The sequence below is a fragment of the Dermacentor albipictus genome, chromosome 1 (assembly GCF_038994185.2).
Source record: "Dermacentor albipictus isolate Rhodes 1998 colony chromosome 1, USDA_Dalb.pri_finalv2, whole genome shotgun sequence".
Taxonomy (NCBI): Eukaryota; Metazoa; Arthropoda; class Arachnida; order Ixodida; family Ixodidae; genus Dermacentor; species Dermacentor albipictus.
In genome coordinates, this window is record NC_091821.1 from 169066411 (window position 1) to 169088995 (window position 22585).

General features: G+C 47.0%; 2 protein-coding genes across 2 annotated transcripts in view; one reads left to right on the plus strand and one right to left on the minus strand.

Moving 5' to 3' along the window:
* LOC135905726 (nose resistant to fluoxetine protein 6-like) overlaps positions 1-5541 on the minus strand; it is a 45143-nt gene extending 39602 nt beyond the window's left edge. Inside the window, exon 1 of the mRNA XM_065436703.1 lies at positions 4952-5541. Within this exon, the coding sequence (XP_065292775.1) occupies positions 4952-5279 (328 nt within the window). The 5' untranslated portion in view covers positions 5280-5541. The remainder of the gene's footprint in view (positions 1-4951) is intronic.
* An 8759-nt stretch (positions 5542-14300) lies between these two features.
* Positions 14301-15476, plus strand: LOC135905765 (uncharacterized). Its single transcript, XM_065436819.2, has one exon. The coding sequence runs from the start codon at positions 14460-14462 to the stop codon at positions 15474-15476; it is 1017 nt and encodes a 338-aa protein (XP_065292891.2). The 5' UTR covers positions 14301-14459.
* Positions 15477-22585: the final 7109 nt, after the last annotated feature.

Below are 22585 nucleotides of genomic sequence, written 5' to 3' on the forward strand. Positions count from 1 at the left end.
TAGACGCGCGCGCTCGGCGTGTTCGCCGATAACAGGTTAGACGCCTCCGCCGGGCGACGCTTCCTGTCCGAGCATTTCACGAGTGGCTGTGCCTCCGGCCGGCCCAGTTAGCCCCCGAACACCAGGGCTTTCGCCACGTCGAGCAAGAAGCTGCATTTGCAAGCGGCACCGACTCGATTTCATGAGCGCGGCGGAGAAGATGCACGCTTTAAGTATTAATGGAGAAGTCAGGAAAACTGGGACCCACGAAAGGGCTGCCATGCCCGCCGCCTCAAAGCGGTATAGCGCACTCGAAGCCAGCATCCTTGAAAAAAAGGGAGAGAGGACTTTCTGAGTAAGCGCAGCCGCATACTTAGCTGAAGCGCGTCCCAATGCTGCTAGTGTACAAATATTTTCTTGCTTGCTGCAGCCGTTTTTCTGGCCTCACATATTAAGGCAAGCCATTACTTCAAGCGCCTAGCGGCCTTATAGCCCAGCAAATTTAAGACGTCGATGTAACGAAAGCAGTCTTTACTTTTGCCCTTGGGAGACCTGACGTGAAGCGTGAACGATGCGAGACAACGCGATCGTTCTGACCGACTTGCAGTGAACGGCTGCTTTCAGCCGTGCTATTTGGGTTGTGATTACGGAGACAACTCTGTGCGCAGCCTCACGGAGTCTCGAACGGACTCGAACAGCTATTTACCGTCGTTTCCGCCTTATAATCCTAATAAAGACACTGGTTAGTCGTGCAGGCCGATTTATTTGAGGCAAAATGATGGGATAGTCACGCTCCTCCTTTGTGACTGCTCGCTGCAGAGTGCAAAAACGTTCTTGACCGCGCTAGGCTTGAAGAGCCGCCCTTGTCAAAGGAAAGGGTAATAGCCAACTGGCCCATCGCACGAAATCTGCGCAGGTAACTTCAACAGATTGTTAGACTTGTTAATGACATGCGCACTGCGCTACAGAATACGACAGTTGCTGCGCGCTCATTATGCGCTTCTTTTCGTTCTTTATTTTGCCTCCTGTCTCACGAAATATTGGTTCCTTTCCTCCAGCACAGTGTAGCCAACAAGATGCTGCTGTAGTTAACCTATCTGTCTACCTCTCTAATAATTTCCTTTCTCTTCTGCTGCTACGGCTTATGTGCAAGGGACCTTGTCTAGCGTATAGTTACTTTGCATATAACCGGAGCGCTGTGTTCTGTTGTCACCTTAAAGACCTAAATTCGCCGTTTAAATCTGTGAATTTCTCGTTCACTTCTCTGCACTGATTCGATAAGTGTCCCGCTTGCGCAGATGAACATAAGTGGATCACGCTCAACTATGACACGTCACGTTTCAGTGTGGTTCGTACTTTTGAAGATTGGCCTTCAACCCAGACGCGCGTGCGTGAGCGCACATTGCCGCTGCGAGCCTTGAAGTGCGAAGCGCTTTGATATATGGTTTTGACAGTTCAACATTTACTTGCAAAGCGACAGCATTAAGTAGAGCGCTGTTACGAAACGGAATGTTTTTTTTTTCCGGTGTTCTGCATTAAACGGAATTAGTAAATCCAATGAAATTCCGCCTAAAGCAACGACGGGCTTCCTTGAGTCCGGAAACAACAACAAAAAAAAAAAACATGCACACACATACGATATCATTCCCGATTCAACGTATTAGGCCATCCAAGGATCCGCAGAGTATCGCAAATATGTTTGTACTTTTCTTAACCATGTCGCATTTGCACGTGCAGTGCAGGGTCACAAGACATGTCCTTATTTACTGGAAAGGAAGCTCATACTGGAGCACTTGATAACACTTTATCGGAGCCAGAAGAATAAATATCATGTTCGCTAACCTTTGTTGTGTAAGATTAGCGGCTTTCACTTCCAAACCATATTTTAGCGGCTGTGAAATTTCGCCTTGCAGTGAAGTAAGCATAGCAGTCGGTTTCGCGTAGCACCGTAATCAACGCAAATCACCACGAAGGGCACACCCAGCTGACTTCCGCTCGAGAAAAAGAAGGACGTATTGGTTGAGCTGGCCGGCGGCCTTGCATTGAGTACGTTTGTGCTATGTGACCGTGGTTGTGTTGATCACAGCACCCTAGAAAATATATTTTCCAACCTGATCTATGCTGCGTTATCAAAACCTGCTTATTGCCGTTTCTTTCTGCCTTGCGTGTAGTCACTGGTGATTTAAATTGTCACGCGCGTGGCAGGCACGTCATCCGTGTTGCATGATTGGACGCCTTACGACAGCAATGATTCTAGCACATCCCAGCTAAAGGGCTTCTATTAATCCACCCCTAACTCGTAGTATGCCACTTCCTCTTGGAGGTAAGTTACGGGCCACAAATATTAGAAGTGCTCTACCTTAAAAGAGACGATAACAACAGGCACGCAGACATATATGGCTTACACACACGTGTATGTTACATATGGTGTTGCTCTTAACACTATACTTGCGAATGTGCTTCTCTTCTCGTGACTCTACGAACCACTGTACGCGTAGCGTAGCTGCTGCCGCTTGGCGGTGATGGTGAGTCTCACTAGCGACTCACTTCATTCCCAACGTGTTCGGAAGGTGCGGCATCCTATTCCCCTGTCTTCCTTCCTAGTTTCTTTTTTCTTTTTCTTTTTCCTTTTGTACTGGGGGCGGGCGAAGGAGGTTTCGGTAAAGAGATATGTCAAGGGGTCACATTACAGAAGGTTTTGATCTGGGCTCATGTACCGTCCGGTGTGCTTTTGACAAAGAGCGCTCGTAAAGCGCAGTTTCCTCCCTTGGCGTCTTCCAGAGCCTACAGCGTTGCACCCCACGAAATGCTATATGCAATGCAGAAAGTAAACGTCTTGTGCCTCGCTTATCACATATGGATGTCAGTACCAGAAGAACGTGAAAACCTAAGAGCTGTTCTCCTTGAATTCTGCTGTTCGCTGAACATCAGAAAATTAGGACATGTGTTTCGTTTTTAAATTACTTCGCTTTCATATGCAGCATGTTCTGTCATTTATAGAGGAACGCGTGGCGAAGAAATGAAATATTCTTATGCGATTCTCCCAGTGATACAGTAGATGAAAATGTATCAATAAATTTAGCAGTAAACCATACAGCGCTCAATTACGTACATCTTTCGGGTATGTTTCTTTTTTGTTTTGTTTTTTGTTTTTTTTCCTTCAGCAACGTCCCGCGTCCTGAGGCAAAGCTGTGTTGCTGCCTTGCGGCAAGAAATATTAGCACGGGTGCAACTTCCTCGACCAGTTTTGTGAGTGCATCATGTGTATGCAAACATGTATATTTCATCAATCATTCAAAAGAATCATTTATACATAGTTTAATCACACGCGCGCCTTAGTCAGCAGTCACTTCGTACTCGTGCATGCCCACACTCGGCAATACTTAGTTGAAAAGGAAAGCTGCGAGATTTGCATGCGAAAGAAAAAAAAATCAATTAGCAACGAGTCCGGTCCCTTTTCGTGTCACAGATGCATAAAAAGAAAGTTGGCCCCCATTCCACCCGCAAAACGTCATCGCAGTCGCAGATGCCCTCCCGTTTACGTCTAGCGCTATGGTGCGATGAAGGCGCAGTGCAATTTGATAAGGAGCTAGAGACTGAGACCTCCGTTCGGAGATGGTGCCCTGAGAGCGATCGAAGACTTGTCGGTCTCGCCCGTGCCAGTCAGCGCGGAGTTGTTTGATCGGCGGTTGCCCCACTCTATTTTTGTTTTCCTTCCTTCCCGTGTGTTTGTTCAATCGGCCGCGAAGGCCGCAAAGGCGCGTGTTGCGGGCGGTGCCGGAAGGCTCCGCTCCAGGCGCCCTTGCACCCGTTGTCTGTGCACAGCGGTTAACCTTCCCCAACATCGCAGCTATTCGCACCGAGCGGCGAAACGCACCTGGGCTCTACGGAGGGCGCCCGTCAATCTGCGTTACCTTCGACGCCACGTGGATATTGTGTAACGCTTGCCGGTGATCAATGAACGAGCCACGCGGGATTCTGTGCCGCCAGCTGCCGGTGTTTTCCGGCAGAAACGAATGGGGCGGGCTTCCCTGGAGTGTCTCTCCTCGGCGCGCTCGTTCGTCTCGCGCCTGATTAAGCGGCGACGCGTCTGGGATTCCACGCAGCCGGCGATTTGTATACGACGCCGTGTCGCAACATTTCAGGCGAGCGCTGCGACAATGAAGGTGCCCGTACAGTCTGTCCCATCTGGCGTGTTGCACTCTTCAGCGTACGCAAGCGAACGAAAAACAACAGGTGGAATTTCTTCGCGCACACGTCAGCGACGGAGGCGTTCTACCGCGTGTCCCAGCTAACGTTAGCCAAGCTGTTCAATGAAGAAAGAAAGTTAAAAAATCGTGGTGCATGATGCGGTTATTGGATCTACGGTATTTGGTCGTCAGACCTGTGGTGACTGAGCACCTTACTGTAGATTTTATAATCGTATCTTGCACCATGATTTTTTTATTTGATTTTTTTCTTTGAACAGCTTTACCAGCGTTAGCTGGGAAAACCCTATATTGCGTTTAGCTAAGGTTGCTTCAGCGTCGTGGAATCTTGAAATTGTCGTTTTCGCAAGCCATGCAGAAATAGCCGAGTTGTTAGTCTCGTTCCGCGCATCTATTTCGTGCTCCATGTCGATGTAGCGCACGTCCACATAAGCACACTCGGCAGACAAAAAAGCTACTAGTCCCCGGAGCTGTGAATCGGTATACGTATCCTTTCAAGTAGCGCATGTGCCAAAGGATGGACTTAAGCACGTCCTTTACACACACAGGCTACAGAGCAACATGTGGGAGCTTCATTTTGCATTCTAACGAGCAAGGTGAAGTTTTCAGAACTTCTCTGGCTTTTCAGCATCGTTCGGAAAGAAACAATGAGAAAAGGGACACTCAAAGTTAAACTTAGTAACGTGTCCAGATTCCAGGACGTTCAAGTTGAAAATAGAGAGAGAGAGAGAGAGAGAGAGAGAGCGGCTATAGTTGGTACTCACTTCGCAGCGTCCATGGCTCGAAGTTCCTCAAGGCGTGGACGAACTTCAACAACTTGAAGGCGCACTGCCGTGAAATTTTGGCCTTCAGAAACTGCTCGGCCATGCTGTCGTAAGAAGCGTCCAGGCGCTCGCGAACAGCCTTGCGCATGCGATCCACCATGTTCAGCTCTGGTGCTTGTGTTGTCGTGGCCATATCGATGACAGCAGCGAGTGTAGTGAGCGCGTCGGCAGTGCTGTTATGCGCGGCAGCGGTCTTGGCAGTGCTGATGAGCACGGCTGACGCTCCCAGGAGGAGAAGAAACACGTTTCGGCCCGGCGCCCGCGCCATGGTGTCTCGGGGGTAAGCCGGCACGACAGTCGCTTGTCTACGTGGGGCTGTCGCGTCAACTGTGGCGGTGGTTCTCCAGATGCAAAAGCAGCGGAGATCGTCGGAAGCGTGAGCGCGGGAGCAGCACCAGTCTCCTCCGGAGCGCGGCCTCTCTGTGTGCGGTTTGGGATGGCACCGCGGTCTCTAAAAGCTCGCGCCCGGTAAAGCCTCCGGTGGCCTACTGTGATGTGTGTGCGCGCCTCCGTTCGGGCGTATGGAAATCAGCCTTGGTTGCGGTGGGCCTTTGTGGCCGTGAAGGAGACATACTCACCTCACCCCCTCCCTTTCTCTCGCCCAACGTGTGTCAGAGGAGAGGGCGTTCGCGTGTCTTTACGTCAATGGCCTCACGGCTAGTCTCTCTGCGCTCCGAGTCCGTGCACGAGATTGGCGTGAGGAGGAAGAACGATAGAGAGAGAAGGGGAGCTGTGCCCACCGCCGACGCCCCCCACCCCGACGCGGCTCACATGTAATTGCCGCCTCCCGGTCGACAGCCTTCGACTCCGGCCGCTGGAGTTCCCGTCCATCGGGTGGTGCGAAAACAGTTCGCGTGAAACAAAATACGCAACGAGTGAAACGCGACATCTGACCTCGGCGCGATTGTTATGGACGTGTGACCGAACAGAGATCTCCAACGATGACGTCGCGCTGCATCTATTACCAGGCTGACGCAAGAAGACCGTTTCCCATAGTGGAGAAAGATAACTTCCTCGCGCGGGTCGTGAGAAGTTGTAGACGACAAGTCTTCTTTAATCATTCGCATCACAACAGCCTGCCCTGGTCACGTTCGTCGTCTTTTTTTTTTTTTAGTTTTCTCTGTACTGTAATTTCGTCCCATGAGTATGTTAGCCTGAGTTGCGTAAAATGATTTCTTCTTTTATTATGCTTGCTAAGTGTGCATATACATAAAGTGAAACTTTTAGGTCGTTCAGTTGCAGCCGTCGAGTTCCCTCCTGTTTTCTTAAAAAAGAAAAAGAGAAAATGTGCTTGCTGCTTTTAATTCGCTTATTTTCTTGCGGTGGCGGCCACATCGCAGTGCTAGCCACAGTCGCAGTCAGCAGGCTCGTTACTTTCTTTCACAGCGAACGAGACGCTCATTGTTATACGAGAATGACGTAGCCGCACCTTTTGCACACTGACTGTCCTTGCATAATGCAAGAAAAGATTCAAAGCGATGACTATCCTGCTTCGTCGAGCTGAATGCAACTAGGCTTATTTACCCGCAACAATATCTCGCGTAGCATATGAAATGTGGAAAAGTGAAGAAACTAAGGATGCACGGGCAAACCCAGCCCTTGTTTCGCTATCTGCCCTGCGTAAACTCTCGTCGAGCAGGAAAGACTGAGTGAGGTGGCTAATTGTGTTCGTAACCCGTTATTTTTGTTATCTAGACTGGCAACTCCCGGTGTTTTAGGTCACTGTTACGTCTAGGAATACGTAAGGAGCGTGCAGACGTGCCTTCCATTTTCACTACTTTTCATGTGCAAAGGCAAAATGTTCCAAAGGAATTAAATGAAGGGGTAATTTCAGCTTTTCCCTTAAGAAAATAATAAAAATTACAAGTGATACACTGTGCTGTCTGTGTGCTTACAGACTTCACAGCATTGTTACTGCAAATAACAAAGGCAGCGTTGCGGAACGAAATCTGGAGAGCATTGACTCGCTGTGCAAGACCCCGCTCGTGTCATTGCCTCTGCATCACTACCGTTCTTGCGAAATTGCTGGTACATGCTAGCAACTACTGCTCACATTTCTGTATGCGGCATAGACAGAACTGCAACGACGTGCAATGGCGCACGTGTATATTGCCTCATTACGTAGATGCAAGATAACACTGAGATATCCTAGCATAACACTTAAGCTTGTTCACCTCTACAGCAGGCGAAATCGGCGTGCTATATAGACGTTTGCCAGTGTTCTCGGTTAGTGCTCCTATACACAATTTTCAGGGACATTTTAGGACATGGTTCGCTTGACGAGACACAAATGTCGCATTGGTCTCGTGAGCACGTACGGCGGCGCCACTGTGCCCAGGTCGAGCATATTCCCTATGTTTATTTCCCCGCACCTTGCCCGAAGTTGTGGGCAGCGGTGGTCGCCGTGCGATAATTATATAGAGAAACAATACTCGTTTGATGTTCTGCGGCTACGGTAGGATATGCAACGTTGCCAAGTGCTTCAAACGAAGCAGTTGACGGTGCTGACTTGTACGCCACTATTTACGTACATTGCGTGAGAGAAGAAATCGGCAGTATCTGCATCGGCAGAAATCGGCAGTCTGTCGGAAATCTTCGCAATGTGCGTGGCCCAAATGAAAAGCGTTGAGTATGCGGCGTGCGCTGGGAGGTGAGCACACTTTTTTTCTTGCTACGCATTCCGGTTATTATCGGAACACCTGTTTTGTAGAGCTTTCATTTTAGAAAGCTGCGTTTTATAGCCAACATGGGCGAGTCCGCTTAGCCCAGGACGGCACGCGGACGCGGGCACTAACGATGTGCACGGACCGCAGTATCGCGTAGAAAGCGGGCCAGCCCGGCCCGATGATGTGAACAGAAGACTGGTCGGTCCCGGCCCGAATTCGCGTAGCGCATGGGGTCCGTAAGCGCTCCTTGTCGTGAGCCGGCCGCGGTTTCTAATAATACGTCCAGCATCGTGCATGATCAGCCAGAATTTTCTGTTACGAACAATTCTAGCATACGAAGCTTTTTGGGAATACTGACCCATCTTAAAAACGAGCTCGCGGCGTCAGATCAGTGACGTTTGACGGTGCGAACTCGGACAAAGGACGGCGAAAAGGGCGACAAACGGAGATAAACGGAGGAAACGTCCGATCAGGCCGTCAACGAAGGCAGACGCAGCAGGCTGAGCTCTCCGCCTTTTACTTGGTGCAGCTGCATGTAGTGGCTTAAGTTTCGATACGTTGCACGTTCACTAACAATAATAAAAGAGAAGAAAGGACACCACTATGTTCTAATAATAGCCTAGAGAGCAAGCAAAAGAAAGCGCGTGAAGAAAAGACACCTTTGTTTACCTTGCGCGCAGGGCGGCTGCAATCACCCTCGTACGATTTACAGGGACACCGATAAAATTCCACTTTCGGGCAGCTTCCCGGCTGCATTCTTATAGCGATTGTGACACCCATACGCAGCAGTGGACCAATGTTGACTTTTGTTTCTGCATGTACACAGGTACGCTTCGCTAGTGGCCCTTCTCACCACTGCGTTGCGACGAGCTGGGAACATATACATTTCGGTGGCGGTCGCAACAGTGTCCGATTCGACACAGCGCGCGTCCAATTTGACAGAGCAGCACGCGAGGCCTATAAAGGGACGTCGTCAGGATAGCACTAAACAAGCCTGATAACCAGAGGCGGAGCTAGCGTGCGCAGAATCAAACTGCAAAGAAACGGTGCAGTACGAATGACGCAAAAGTCCCGTATGCGCAATCTGCGGCCCATTTGGACAGGTGTTTGTGGACGCAGTGGATTAAGCTTAACAAAGACAGGCAGTACGTTAGCCCGACTACAGTTTATCGACACGCCCCTGGTTAATACAGGGCCTGCCGAGGAGGAGGAGGAATAAACTTTTATTTTGGAAACAGTATTCTGGAGTAAGCCCTGGCTCTACTTTCGGTGGGAGGTCTCCTCATTCCAGGAACCCTCTGGCCTTCGCTGCCTCCTTGGCCCTGGCGACGAGGCGTCGTTGTTGTTCCAGGTCCTCGGAGACGAGCTTGGCCTCCCACGTTTCTATGAGGTCTTCGGTTTGTCTGACATTGTAACAGTCTCTCAGTGAAGGCAATGCGTCTTTGTCTAGATGCCATGGACATTCGATGATCAGGGCCTGCCGAGAAAATATTTTAAGACTAGAGAACGCAATGCATGGCGTGCGTGCCACCGCGCGAAACGACATGAGAGACGTCAAGTGAGACAGTCCGACGAGGCCAAATGCGCCGTCATTCGGCAGTACTAATGTGCCTACTATTGCCGGTCGGTATACCCTATCTGAACATCGCGACGTCAGGCAAGGAACTCGCAAGAACTTACGCGGTCACTTATACCACCTTTGAGCATGTTGCGCGGGATGACAGGGTCGGAAGAGCGGGACGTCACGACATGGTCTTGGCTTTAAATTCGCAACTGAGTATGCTCAGGTGTTAAGCATGCTCACGTCACGGAGAAGTGATGAATAGGTGGGAGAGAACCAGTGGCAGTTTGCGTCCTTTTTCGCCATTAAGCCCCATATGACGTTCTGTGCGCCTGTTCTCTCCCCGCAATAGACATCATGTAGGAGTTTCATTGCGGCAAGTATAAGTGAACAGCAGTTGTTCTTGAACGGTGAGTATAATTGCGAGAGAAACGAGCCAGCGAAGGCGTGAAATTCAGTCGTGACGTCTGTGGCAACACACTGCCTTGGCCCCCGCAACTGGCCTCAATGCAGCTGAAAGAGTGAAAGAGAATTCACTAATGGGGCTAGTGCCTGTATTGGCTCCGCCACTGCTGTAGTCTCTGTAGCAGTCCCTGGGTATCATCATGTCCGGACGGCTATATTCGCGAACAACTTTATGTGGCTATGAAGGGAAAGCTATGGGGGTGGAGCTTCCGCACACGTGTTAGCGCGCCATGAAGTCCGCCAGCATTTGACAGTACTTTCAGTTGCTCGGAACAGACGATGAATCGACGCAGCTTCCGCGTGCGATAGTTTCACGTTTGCCCAGATGCGGAAGGGGAAAAGCCGCAAAATAAACTTTTCCATTCAGTGGTGTGTTTTGTCTTAATTAACCATCACTAATAATGTGTTCATGTTTTCTCTTCCCCAGCTTAAACTAACGTAGATGAAAACGCGGGACTCTTCTCCGAAGCACTGTCACTTGTGCGTGCTTTGCCTCCGTAGCTTTCCCTTCATAGCCACAGAAAGTTGACCGCGAGTATAGCGTTGAACTGAAAGTATTTCTGGAAAAAACGCCGACGTTTGAACTTACATTCCAGTTGCGTATTTAATATGATTGCGTCTTGCATAGACGTCTACGCCCTGTTTTGAGTTATTTATTTGAGACGAATTGCTGTATTCGCATTATACCTTTATGTAACATTTCGTTATACGTTTATCTCGTCGATATGTGTGGACTGGGCCGTGTGATTTTCTTCGTCCGCTGAACAGAGTAGACGAGCAACGGAATTGTGTAAATTTCTGCGCGCTATTCGGGTAATTCTTTCACAGAGATACATTACCTTTTCAAAACACAATCAGGAAGATTACCTTTGGCTGTTGCTTCAGCGCAAAAGGGAAGAAAACGGAAAGATGGCTTTAACTCTGAGCCTGTCAACGCCGCTTCGACATAACTGTCAACGCGTTTCTTTATCGCCTCTGGAAGTGTCATATTTCATACGTTGATTGTAAAAGTAATAAGCTAAATAGGAAATACTACATATATAGGTGATGAAACATTTTTGCAGAAGTATAGGTAGAGAAAAGGCTGCATGGGAGCCGGCACAGCTGGATGCATGATCCAGCATGACAATACGTACACCGGTACGTCACTGACGGTTGGAGAGTTTTGGACAAGAAACCTTTGCGACTTGTTTCCAGGGGAGGGAGAAAAAAATATTTATTTCAGTTTTCTGTAGTTTAATAAGAAAGCCAAGCATCGTACTCGCTCAACTTGTCTATGTGAGGCTAATTTTTATTTGCCAAAATAAGGCCCCTTTCAAATTCACCTATTTGAATTCCCTGGTGACATTAAGAAAAAAAACTGAACACAGGCCCTCACGCTATACACTTGAGTGGCTCTAAAGCAACAGCATGATCTGCACTTATCATTCGATAACCGACATCCACATGACCTTCCTTTTCTGTCCGTGGTCACCCGTGAACTACTTCTGGCCGTATGAGCCTATCTACTCCTTGAACAGTGATCTCTACTTCTATCCGCTTCTTGATGGACCTCTCTGTTCTTTTATTCTGCCTGTTTCCTCCTTTATTCTTCGAATTATCAACTTGAAGAACGCTTGCTTAGACACCGCTTTAATCTGATCTACTCTGCTGTGTCTGTCTCCGTAAGCACATTGCCGTTAGTGGGCTGCTTGATTTTTTTTATTTTTTTTTTATTTTCCTGTTTGGGACGCTCGTCGCTTTCACGATCACTACGCTTAACGCCGAGGCTTCGCTTCCAACTCAGCCTCCGCCTCCACCACGCAGAGAAACTTCTTGGGATCCAGCATTTTGGTGGGGGGGGGGGGGGGGGACGCTCCGGCGCAGGTTTCCTATTTTTTTAAATGCCGCCTACGCGCGCCGGATTTGTCGCCAGCCTGGCATCGGATGATGTAGCCCCACGAGTGTGCGTGTGATCTGACACGACCGTCACGTACTCCGTGCAGTTGTGAATGGCTGCCGAAATGTGGAGCTGGTATTGCGCAATCATCTTACCACGTGACCTGTGACGCGTTTTACACGTCCCTCCTGTGGAACTCTTCCTCTGCTCCTGGCTTCGCGTCAGCTCCCTCTCAAAACGGGAGTTCTGCGTCTATACAAGTTATATATATATATATATATATATATATATATATATATATATATGTTTACTACTGCCTGACGGCGTATTAGTAAACTTCGTACATGAATAGGTGCAGCCCTGCTTTGTGCAGGAACTTCAGTATTATGTGTTTAAATGGGTGTCTTCTTTAAACAAAACTGCATGCGGAAGTCAGGATTTTAATGCAAACATAAATATCGATGTTACGTGAATGTGCATTGCCCCTGCGGGACTCGAACGCTTTCACCGTGTATCGTTGACGCTCGTTGTCCCCGGATGTACAGCTACGTCTACCGTTGGGTTTACCGCGACTCGAACAGACCGTGCTGTACCGTTTGTGGTTCGGCGCTGAACTCACCAAATCTTATGGCTTCCTCATTGGAATGGCCGACAGGCCCTACTGTGGTGTTACACATAGTCAGGACGAGAAAAACACCGGGTGTCCCAGTTGAAAATGACAACAGAGGTTGTGTTCAGTACTACAGAAATTTCTGTTGTACAACAGGATTTTTCTGTAGTAACTACAGATTCCTGATGGAGCGACAGACATTTCTGATGTACAACAGACATTTGTTGTTGCTACTACAGAAGTACAGTCTGTCGTATGTCTGTTGTTACAACAGAAAGCTGAAGCTCTACAACAGATTTTTGTAGTACTACAGAAATTACTGTTGTACAACAGGATTTTTCTGTAGTAACTACAGATTCCTGATGCAGCGACAGACTTTTCTGATGTACAACAGACATTTGTTGTTGCTACTACAGAAGTACAGTCTGTCGTATGTCTGTTGTTACAACAGAAAGCTGAAGCTCTACAACAGATTTTTGTAGTACTACAGAAAAAATTGTCATCACTACGGGCACCCTGTTGTCCCAACAGAAATGTTCCTGAAGTAACCCGAAAAACTTCTGTAGTGCTACAGAGAGCTGTTGAAATACTACAGAAACCTATTGTGGCAACAGGCCCCCAATTGTCACAGCAGAAATGTTCCTGAAGTAATGCGACCAACTTCTGTTGTACTACAGAAAAATGTTGTACGACAGAAGCCTATCATTGCAACAGGCCCCCAGTTGTCATAACAGAAGTGTTCCTGAAGTAATGGACAAACTTCTGTTGTACTACAGAGAACTGTTCCACAACGGAAACCTATCGCCGCAACATGTACCCAATGATGACAACAGAAGTGCACTGAAATTGTGTGATGCGACAAGCTTCTGTAGTGCCCGGTTGAAAAGACAAAAGGAATTCCTGTCGCAACTACAGAAATTCTGTTGTACGACAGAAGTTGTTGACATTTCTTAATTGGGAGACATTTCTGACATTAAGACAGAAATTCTGATTTCGCAACAGAAGCATTCTGTCGCGACAACAAGAGTTCTGAAGTCGGAACAACAGCTTTATATCCTGACAGCGACTCCGACGTTACGACACCAATTCTGACGTCGCAGCAGAAACATTCGGTCGCGACGGCCAAGAGTTCCGAAGTCGCAACAGAAGCGCTTTCCGTCGCGGTCCTTTAAAATTGTATGTTTTCGCATCGGTGGTGTACACTGTACTTTTCTCTTGCGCGGTATTCAATCGCGCTTCTCTGAAGCTGGCAATGCTGATGGCACCGACACCGGTAATAAAGTCGACGTGGCGAATAGTTATAATTGTGCCGTGACGACGCGGCACCAGCAACGCCCTACCGGCCTCCTCAAAATCGGCCGCTGATCAAAATCATACCATCTGCGGGAATGGCTGCGTATCCGTTTTTTTTTTTTTGGTAAGATGTGGCACACAGGCCTGTGGACTTACATGTGCTGTTACACTGACACATTAGTTAATTTCCCAGGAATATTTCACAAGCTTATGCGACGCGGAAAAGAAGATTTGGGTTGTTCCACAAAGTTGCGTGAAAAGCTGTCTCGCTTGGATCTCATTAATCTGGTACAGTGCTGCCGTGAGAAGCCAGTATGCTGTCAGAAAGAACTCTCATCCACGAATGTTCATGTAGCTATTTTGCATTGAACACACGAATTATATGCGCGCTCAAAAGTGTAAAGAACGAGAGACAACTATCGAAACTAGCAGTAATAACCCTAAAAGTCAACGTTGTCTATTTCTGAATTTCTTATTTAAGAAGGATATCGTACATCAAAATCGATGTTCTAGCACTGCAAGATGTACCTGTCGATGGTACGAACACTCTTGCTCTTCTAGAGATGCGGCACTTGACGCGGTGGAGTGATAGCGGATCTTGGCTCTCAAAATGCAAATGTAAACATCAGCGCATCGGCACGTCGTACTGTTCACATGGCCAAAACGTACACTCGAAAAGCATGTCAGGGGTGGTGCAGAGGAGAAAGAAGAAGACGGCGTTCCGAACGGTCGCTTTTTTCATGTTCTCCGCTCCAAAGGTTTTATCGGCCCCTGGCCGAGGTGCTGCTCAGGCTTCAGCCAGCAGCAATGACTACCGTGTCGTGTTACCCCGTCTTCCTACCGGTAAGCTGGTTGCGGACTCCGTTTTCCTGCATGCTGACTTAAGTGGTCGACCGTACAGAGCCCAAGACTTCAGAGACGCCCTTCGGAACGTTATTGACCTGAAGGAAATAAGTTCCATCGGACAATTTCAGATGTCGCACGTGTGGATGGTGACGTGCAAATCATCAATTACAAAATCAAAGCTAGTCACGTGCGGAGAATTATCCGTGAAAGGTAGACGCTGCCTCGTTATTGACCCCGAGCCCACGGAAGTAAAAATGAAGCTTTTATGGCTTCCTGAGCGTTTGGAAGACGATTACATTCGAGATGCGCTCCAGGCTTACGGCAAAGTGAAGTCCATATCAGTAGAAAGCTGGAGAGTAGCGGAAATGGAGCAAATGCGTACCCTCAATCGTGACGTGGTGTTGACTCTTGCCGATGGAGTCGGCGTGGGCGACGTTCCACATCTGCTACACGTTTGTGGAGTGCAGAGCCTTGTATTGATTCCAGGCCGGCCCCCGCTTTGTCTCCGCTGTAACAAGGTTGGACACATTCGTCGAAACTGCAGAACCCCACGTTGTGAAGCCTGCCGACGCTTTGGTCACACAGATGAAGAATGTGTTGTGACATACGCCGACAAGTTACGGCACAGGACAAGGCCTCCAGAAGAAAGCTTGCAGGAACACATAATGGATGTTACTGAGGTTCTCGATGCAACGGGAGACGTTCCCTCTTCCGCGAATACCAGCTGTTCCAGTAAGGCCCCTCTACATGTTAAAGAGGATGACATCGCAGAACTGCCCGTGGAAAAGGAAAGTACCGAAGAGAAAGAAGCGCCCGCTACCACGCAGCCAGTTGCCGCCCAGCTAGCGAATGAGACAGCCGCTGATGACTCATCTGCTGCACCGAAGCACCTCAACACGTGCGCTGTGATGGCAGAGGACAACCGAAGTAGCGCGGATACGTCAATTCCGAAGCGCCGTCCGACTAACAGATCAGAGTCAAGCACGGACAGCGAGACGGCCAGTACCACAAGAAAAGCACGTCGCCGCAAAACATCGACACATTCAGGAAAGTGCCGGCGATCACGGTCCAGGAGGCCTGGTGAGAGTTCGGAGGGAGCCTCGCCGTTACCCTCTAGGACCGACCGCATAGAGAATCAAGTCTAAATAGTGGGTAGTCACCATGGCCCTGTCCCAGCAACTACTCTTCGCAACTTTGAACGTGCGAGGCCTTAGGTCTTTGCAGAAACAGGCGCAGCTTCGCCGTCTTTTGTCTAGGAAGCGCCTCGACTTCGTCGCCGTGCAGGAGACGAAGATTGAGAGTGATGACGAGACAGAAAGGGCTTTGCGACCTTTTCTGTCTGAATATAATGTCTGCGTTTCACACGCTCTTGCTTTATCCGCGGGCTGTTTCCTGTTTCTGAAAAAGAGCCTATTTTGTTCAGCACTTAGTTACCATGTAGACACTGAAGGTCGATATATATGTTGTGATTTTGTGTTGCAGGGTGTGCCATGGCGATTAGTCAACGTCTATGCATTTAATGACGCTGCAAAACGAATTGTCTTCTTTGATACTGTGCGTAGTCTAATGGACTGTGATCGTTGCATTGTGTTAATGGGAGATTTCAATTGTGTATGTGATCCGTGCGATCGAAGCGGCATTAACACTCAGCGGGACAGGAGTGGTGAAGTTTTATCTAACCTAATAGAAAGTGCAGGGCTCATTGATATAGGAGTGTCGGGACAGGGAACTCGCTCTTATACACGAATTCAAGGTCGCTCTTATGCCCGCCTTGATCAGATTTATGTTTCTTCATCCCTCCTCTCCCGGGAACTGTCCTGCACTACTATCCCAGTTTCGTTCTCTGATCATTGCATGGTTATCGCAAAAATTGGTGAGAAATCTGTAACTAATTTCCGACCACAATGGGCACTCTGGAAGCTTAACTCTGAGCTCCTAAATGATCAGGAATTTATTAATCGCGTGCGCATGACCCTAAAAAATTCTCTTTCTACTGACTTGCCGTTATTTGCAGCTTGGGAACTCTTTAAACAAGAGGTTCGTACATTGGCTATAGAAATTGGATCGCTGAAAGCATTCTATAGAAAGAATGAAGAAACAATACTTCTTAAAAGCCTCCACAACCTTTATCAGATGGAATGCGAAATGCCAGGCACTTACATTGTTGACATAGAAAATCTTAAATGTGAGTTGCAAAAGTATGATGCACTGCGTTACAGAGGTGCGCGCGTTCGATCTCGAAATAGGCGTGCTCTGCAGTCTGAGCAACCAACACGTCAAGCTTTACTTGACGAGCGACGTCACGCTGTTTCAAAAGTAATTCCGGAAATATACTCCGAAGGTAGCCTTCTAACAAATACTAATGACATAATTTCTCAGTTCGAAACTTTCTACACTATGTTGTTTAGTGCCCCTCCGGATGATCACGATGCAAAAGTTTTAGAAAGTTTTGTATCTCTTGTAAAACCATTACAGGATGATGAACGTGCAGTTATGAGTGGTAGCCTTACGATCCAAGAAATTGAACTAGCTATTGATCAGCTGCCTCTGTCGAAAACACCCGGCCCTGATGGACTTTCCTGTGAATTTTACAAAGCTTTCAAACCAATTATCAGCCCCATATTATTGGACATTTTTATTGCAAGTTTAGAGGTAGACGCCCTTCCGCAATCTTTTTGCAAAACCCACACAGTTTTAATTCCAAAAAGTGCAGATAAGGAGAAACTGCGTTCTGTTGAAAGCTACCGACCAATCACATTGTCAAACGTGGATTATAAAATTTTTGCAAAAGTTTTATCGAATAGATTGCAATTTGCGATGTCAAATCTCATTGGTTCCCATCAGACGTGTGGAATTAGGGGCCGATCCATTCAAACCAACATACATATCGCCCGTACACTCCTTCAATACTGTTACGGTTCCACTGAGCAGCTTGCAATGCTCCAGGTAGACCTTGCTAAAGCTTTTGATCGTGTCAGTCACTCCTATTTATTTACACTTCTGGAGCATGCCAATGTTGGCTCCGTTGTGCTTAAAGGCGTTAAGCTTTGCTATACGTGTTGTACTACTCGTTTAGTTATTAATGGCCAACTCTCTAAACCCGTTTCCATCTGCTCTTCGGTAAAACAAGGATGCCCTATGTCCCCATTACTATTCGCCCTTTATCTGGAACCGCTATGCTTAAGCATTATTCAGTCGAGTTACATCCATGGCTTCAATATACTGGGTCATGAAGTAAAAGTCTTAGCTTATGCAGATGATTTAGCGTTCTTCTGCACGGATAAGTCGAGTGTTGAAAAGGTAGTATCAACAATAGAGGAATTTGGCAGCGTATCAGGAGCACGAATGAACTCCGCAAAAAGCTTAGGCTTATGGTTTGGCTCATGGTGCTATACACCAGAACAGTTTGCAGGCGTTAATTGGACCAATGTCCCGCCAAAGTATCTCGGCGTGCCGCTAGACGCATATAAATTAAGCGCACACTATTGGAAAGAACAAGTTTCGGCCCTGCAAAGTTACGCCCAGACATTCGTTCCACACCGACTTTCTATTTTTGGGAAAGCCGAGGCCTGCATTAAGTTCTTGGCGACAAAAATTTACTATGTATTGCAAGTTATACATTGTGCCAGGCTCTACATCCAACGCTTTCACCGAATCTTTGCCACCTTCGTATGGTCTTCAACTTTTGAGCCCATGAGGCGAGACAATATTTTCAGGCCCGTTAGTGAAGGTGGGCTGGGTTTAGTGCATCTTTATGTGCGGCAAATAGTGTCTCGTTTCTTCTTTTTTCGCGATACATCGCATCCTATACTTCGGTCATTCATGCAAGTCACACTTGTTAATGCGTTACCCGACTTAATTGTTTCTTCGAATTTTTCTTCGCGTTTATGCTTGTGGGGATTCATGCAAGAAGTTTACTTGGCGATTCGTTTCCTGACAGTTCGGTTTTCCACTGAATACTTGTACTCCGCGTCGCGTAAAACGTTATACAAAGATCTATTGTGCATGCTTTTTCCGCCTCCATTTTACCGATCACTATACATTCAATGGCCAGGTCACGATGTTCTAAAGCGAGTTCGTAAAATGTATGTGTCCCCTTGCTGCAAAACGTTCTTTTATAAACTTCATAGTGAAACCATACCGGTTAAAACATGGCTACAGAAAAAGGGTATCTTTGTCTCTTCTGTTAACTGTCGGCTTCGTGACGTGCCAGAGACGATTGAACATTGTTTTATTAGCTGCACCGACGCCATACTATTTTGGGATGTCCTCCAACGGACTTTAAAAAAAGACTTTGACATCAACGCTCATACTGTGCGATACCTGCTGCCGACCGCTGATAATAGTGCACCTTTTGATATGTTTTTTCTCATCGGAATGCACAGTTTGTGGAAAACGCGAATGATGGACAGAAACGCCGAAACGGTTGTACCTACAAGGGTGAATTTCACCCAAATGACCCTACATCTAAAGCAGGTTTATGATGGACTTGATACCCAGCCGGACTGGTACCCCATTTTGGTGAGGTGCCTATCCTTACCACCCTTCTAAAGTGAAACCACATTTCTACCCACAGTATGAACGATGCCTTTTCTCTGAGTGACTGTCAGTGTGCTCTCCATTCTCTGACTATGCACAACTGGTGAATATCGGGTTGTTGCTACTGTAATAAATACCATGAAAGAAAGAAAAAAAAAGTCAGGGGTGGTGCAGTGGTAAGATGCCGGGCTCGGAATCGTGAGGTCGCATGTTCGAATCCTAGGCGAAGACGTTTTTTTTAATTTTTTTTTACTTTTATATATTTTTTTTCTAACAAATTTACATAACCTTACGGACGTCTGTCAATTTTTTATTAAATATTGATCAAGAACTACACAACTTTCTACTACAGGACGTCACACTACAGAACTACAGACAACAGAACTACAGGCAACAGAACTACAGGCAACAGAACTACAGGCAACAGAACTACAGGCAACAGAGCTACAGGCAACAGAACTACAGAAACAACGTCCCAAAATACGACAGACTCTTAAAATTTCCTGTTGTGTTTTTCAACTGGGGTGTGCCTTCCCACGCTATATTTCCGTGAGGCAAATGATGTACACGGTGCTCGATAGACTGGCCAATCGTCCACTATGAGCACAAATAGTTCTATAGGACAATGCTGCCAGAGGAACTCCGCGCACAAAGCTATATTTCTACGGGGCTAAGCGATATAATTTTAAGAACGCCGCTGCGGCTCTTTCTCTCTCTTTCTCTGCACACACACACACACACATATATATATGTGTGTGTGTATATGTGTATATATATATATATATATATATATATATATATATATATATATATATATATATATATAGGGTGTTTCAGCGAAGCCTCAAATTTTTGTAAAGGTTGCAACCTTTACAAAAATTTGAGTCTTCGCTGAAACAGGCATGCCTGTGACACATAGCTCAATTCTAGTTTATGAGCCGGTCTACTCGAAGCGGCAAACACTACTTGCACAAAAAATTGAAATGCGAAATCGACTGATTAACAAGAATTCACTAATTAACTTTTTAGATAATTATCTTATGACCCATATTGCAATTTACAAGTTCTAGCAGGGGTCTTCGCAAGGCGGATTCACTTGGAACGAATTTTCAGGACGACACCAGTTTCGAGATATAAATTCCCGAACTTTGCTGAGAAATGCATTGACGTTCCAGTTACTTGTGTGCTTCAGTGCACGAAAAGACGTTTTGTTAACAAATTAACTGGAACGCCGATGCATTTCTCCGCAAAGTTCGGGAATTTATATCTCGAAACTGCTGCAATCTTGAAAATTCCTTCCAAGTGGATCCACCTTGCGAACTGCAAGGTGAATCCACTGGTGGATCCATTGCAACTGCAAATTGCAATGTGGGCCATACTGTAATTATATAAAAACTTCATTAGCGAATTTTTATTAATAGTCGATTTTGCATCTGAATTTTTTTGCAAGTATTGTCCGCCGCTTCGAGTAGACCAGCTCATGAACTAGAATTCTATCTGCCACAGGCAACTTTTAAATATTTTTGAAAGTGTTCGCTGAAACACCCTGTATATATGCAACCACTGCCTTGCGTATCAGGTTTTCTTTGTGCTCGTTTCTATTTCTTTCACGTTACGCGCTCTTTTTGTCCACTGGTTCACTTGACTATCGTTTCCACATATCTTTTCTCTCTTTATTTGGATGCTTTTGTATTTTAATGCTGTGGAGTTGCGCAAAGCTCCAAATAAAGCTCTCCAAGAAGCTCTTTGCTTTCATTGCAGAAGCAATTCATCCGGCGCGTATAGATCGAATGAGAAAGGGAGGGGGATTATGAAGAACGCTGCAGAACTTGCTTGTTTAAAGATAAGTGCAAGCAGCTGATAACTCCTTTGTGTACAGTTTGATGTGGATCCAGTTCGAACCACCCGTGCTCTTCATGAAGTGGCGCAGAACCCCGTCGCATATATAATTCAATTACGTCTTTCGTAAACGAAAGCCCTGTATCGACTGAATCCAAGTGATTATTATAAAATGTATTCTTATGTAGTAAACAAACTAACCTGTAAGACCCTCTATAGCACTGGTTTCAAACTCATATCTGAAACCGGGTCGCGTTCAATCTACTTCGAGCACACCACCGCTCGGCGAACGGCGCTTTTTTCTCGCCCCTTTTCTACAATCCCCCCCCCCTCCACACACGCACCTTCTTTCGCAGTGCTTTCCTGCGATTACACACAAATTCTTGTCGCGCAGTTAGCAGGTGGGAGAGGGGACCACGGTTGACACTGCGTGCCAATAGGTCAGCGTGGTTGTAACACGTTTCTGGGAAACGACGGTTTGCAAAACTGCCTGCTATCCAAGCGCGGGCGAAAGTGCGTCTTCTACACGAGTCTACCTTGGCATTTACTCTACCGCTGATTTTAGTATATACTGAGGGGGGGGGGGGGGAGGGAGTCATATCACACCCGCACCTACTTTGAAGTAGAAAACAACCATGGTCACAGTTAGTCACGCCTAACCTTGTTAGCGGGCTATTATCGCTTTGAAAGGTCTATCTGGCTTGGTTATTTCATCGCCGATGTTTATATTTTTCTGGTGCGAGAACTGCTACGTCTACCTCACTAAGAAAATGAACGAGAAGAAAGGAAACCAAGGAGCCCGGTTTTTATTAGTCAGATCATAAGAAGTCAACAAACAAAAACACCAAGGACAGTATAGGGGATATGACTTGTAGTTAATTGACCCAATTTATCACGTCTAATTAAAGACGCGATAAATTAACGCAAATCAAAGTAGATGAAAAAACAACTGGCCACAGGTGGGGAACGATCCCACGTCTTCGCAACTTACCAGTTGAGCTACCGCGGCATCGTTTTCCCATCCACTTTCTGGGGTATTTATGTTTATCTACTATAACTAACCCTGCGAGTGTTAGCCAGCCCCACCATTGTAGATAAACATAAATACCCCAGAAAGCAAACGGGATAACGGCGTCGGGATAGCTCACTTGGTAGGAGCATCGCCCGCGCAATGCGAAGACGTGGGTTCGTATTCCACCTGCGGTCTGTTGTTTTTTCATCCACTTTCATTTGCGTTAATTTATCATTTCATTAATTCACTTAGTAAGCACAAGTAATTTCCCCTATGCTGTCCTTGGTGTCCTTGTTTGTTGGCTTCTTATGACATCACTACGAAAAAGAATCCGCAGAGTTGGGCGAGTCAGTCCATATTCAGTGGGCCCACGTGGGCCGCACCTGAGAGTTCTGCGGACCGCCCGAGGCCCATGGGCCACGTGTTTGAGATCCCTGCCCGATAACAAACGCCAGAGGTCCTGAAAGTGCTGCCTATTGTCAGAGACGTACCCTCAAGGGGCCACTGCACCTAGGGAGGAAATCCGAGGTTTGAGCTGTACCTGGGCATCACAACTTATTCGGTGGTTTTATGGTGAGCTTATGTTTAGCTTTACTTGCTAAAAGTGCAATATGTGTCGTAGCAGTCATTGTGAATCCGGTGGCATTCATTGAAGTGGTTCAAATCGTGTGACAGAACGGTTCTCATGGCTAGCGCGGAGTTCTAGTGTGTTCTGTGCTAGTTTCGTGCGCTTCGTATTTCGTACTGTTTGCTAGAGCACTGCGCTGGCCTCGTTACTTGGCATGGGTCCGGCCCAGGCCCGCTGTTTGAAGCCAGAGCCCAGCCCTTGCCCGTCTAAGGAGCTATATGCCTTAAAATATCATA

What these genes read in the sequence shown, in the direction of transcription:
- LOC135905765 (XM_065436819.2), top strand. Translation starts at nt 14,460, where the DNA reads ATGTCGCACGTGTGGATGGTGACGTGCAAATCATCAATTACAAAATCA.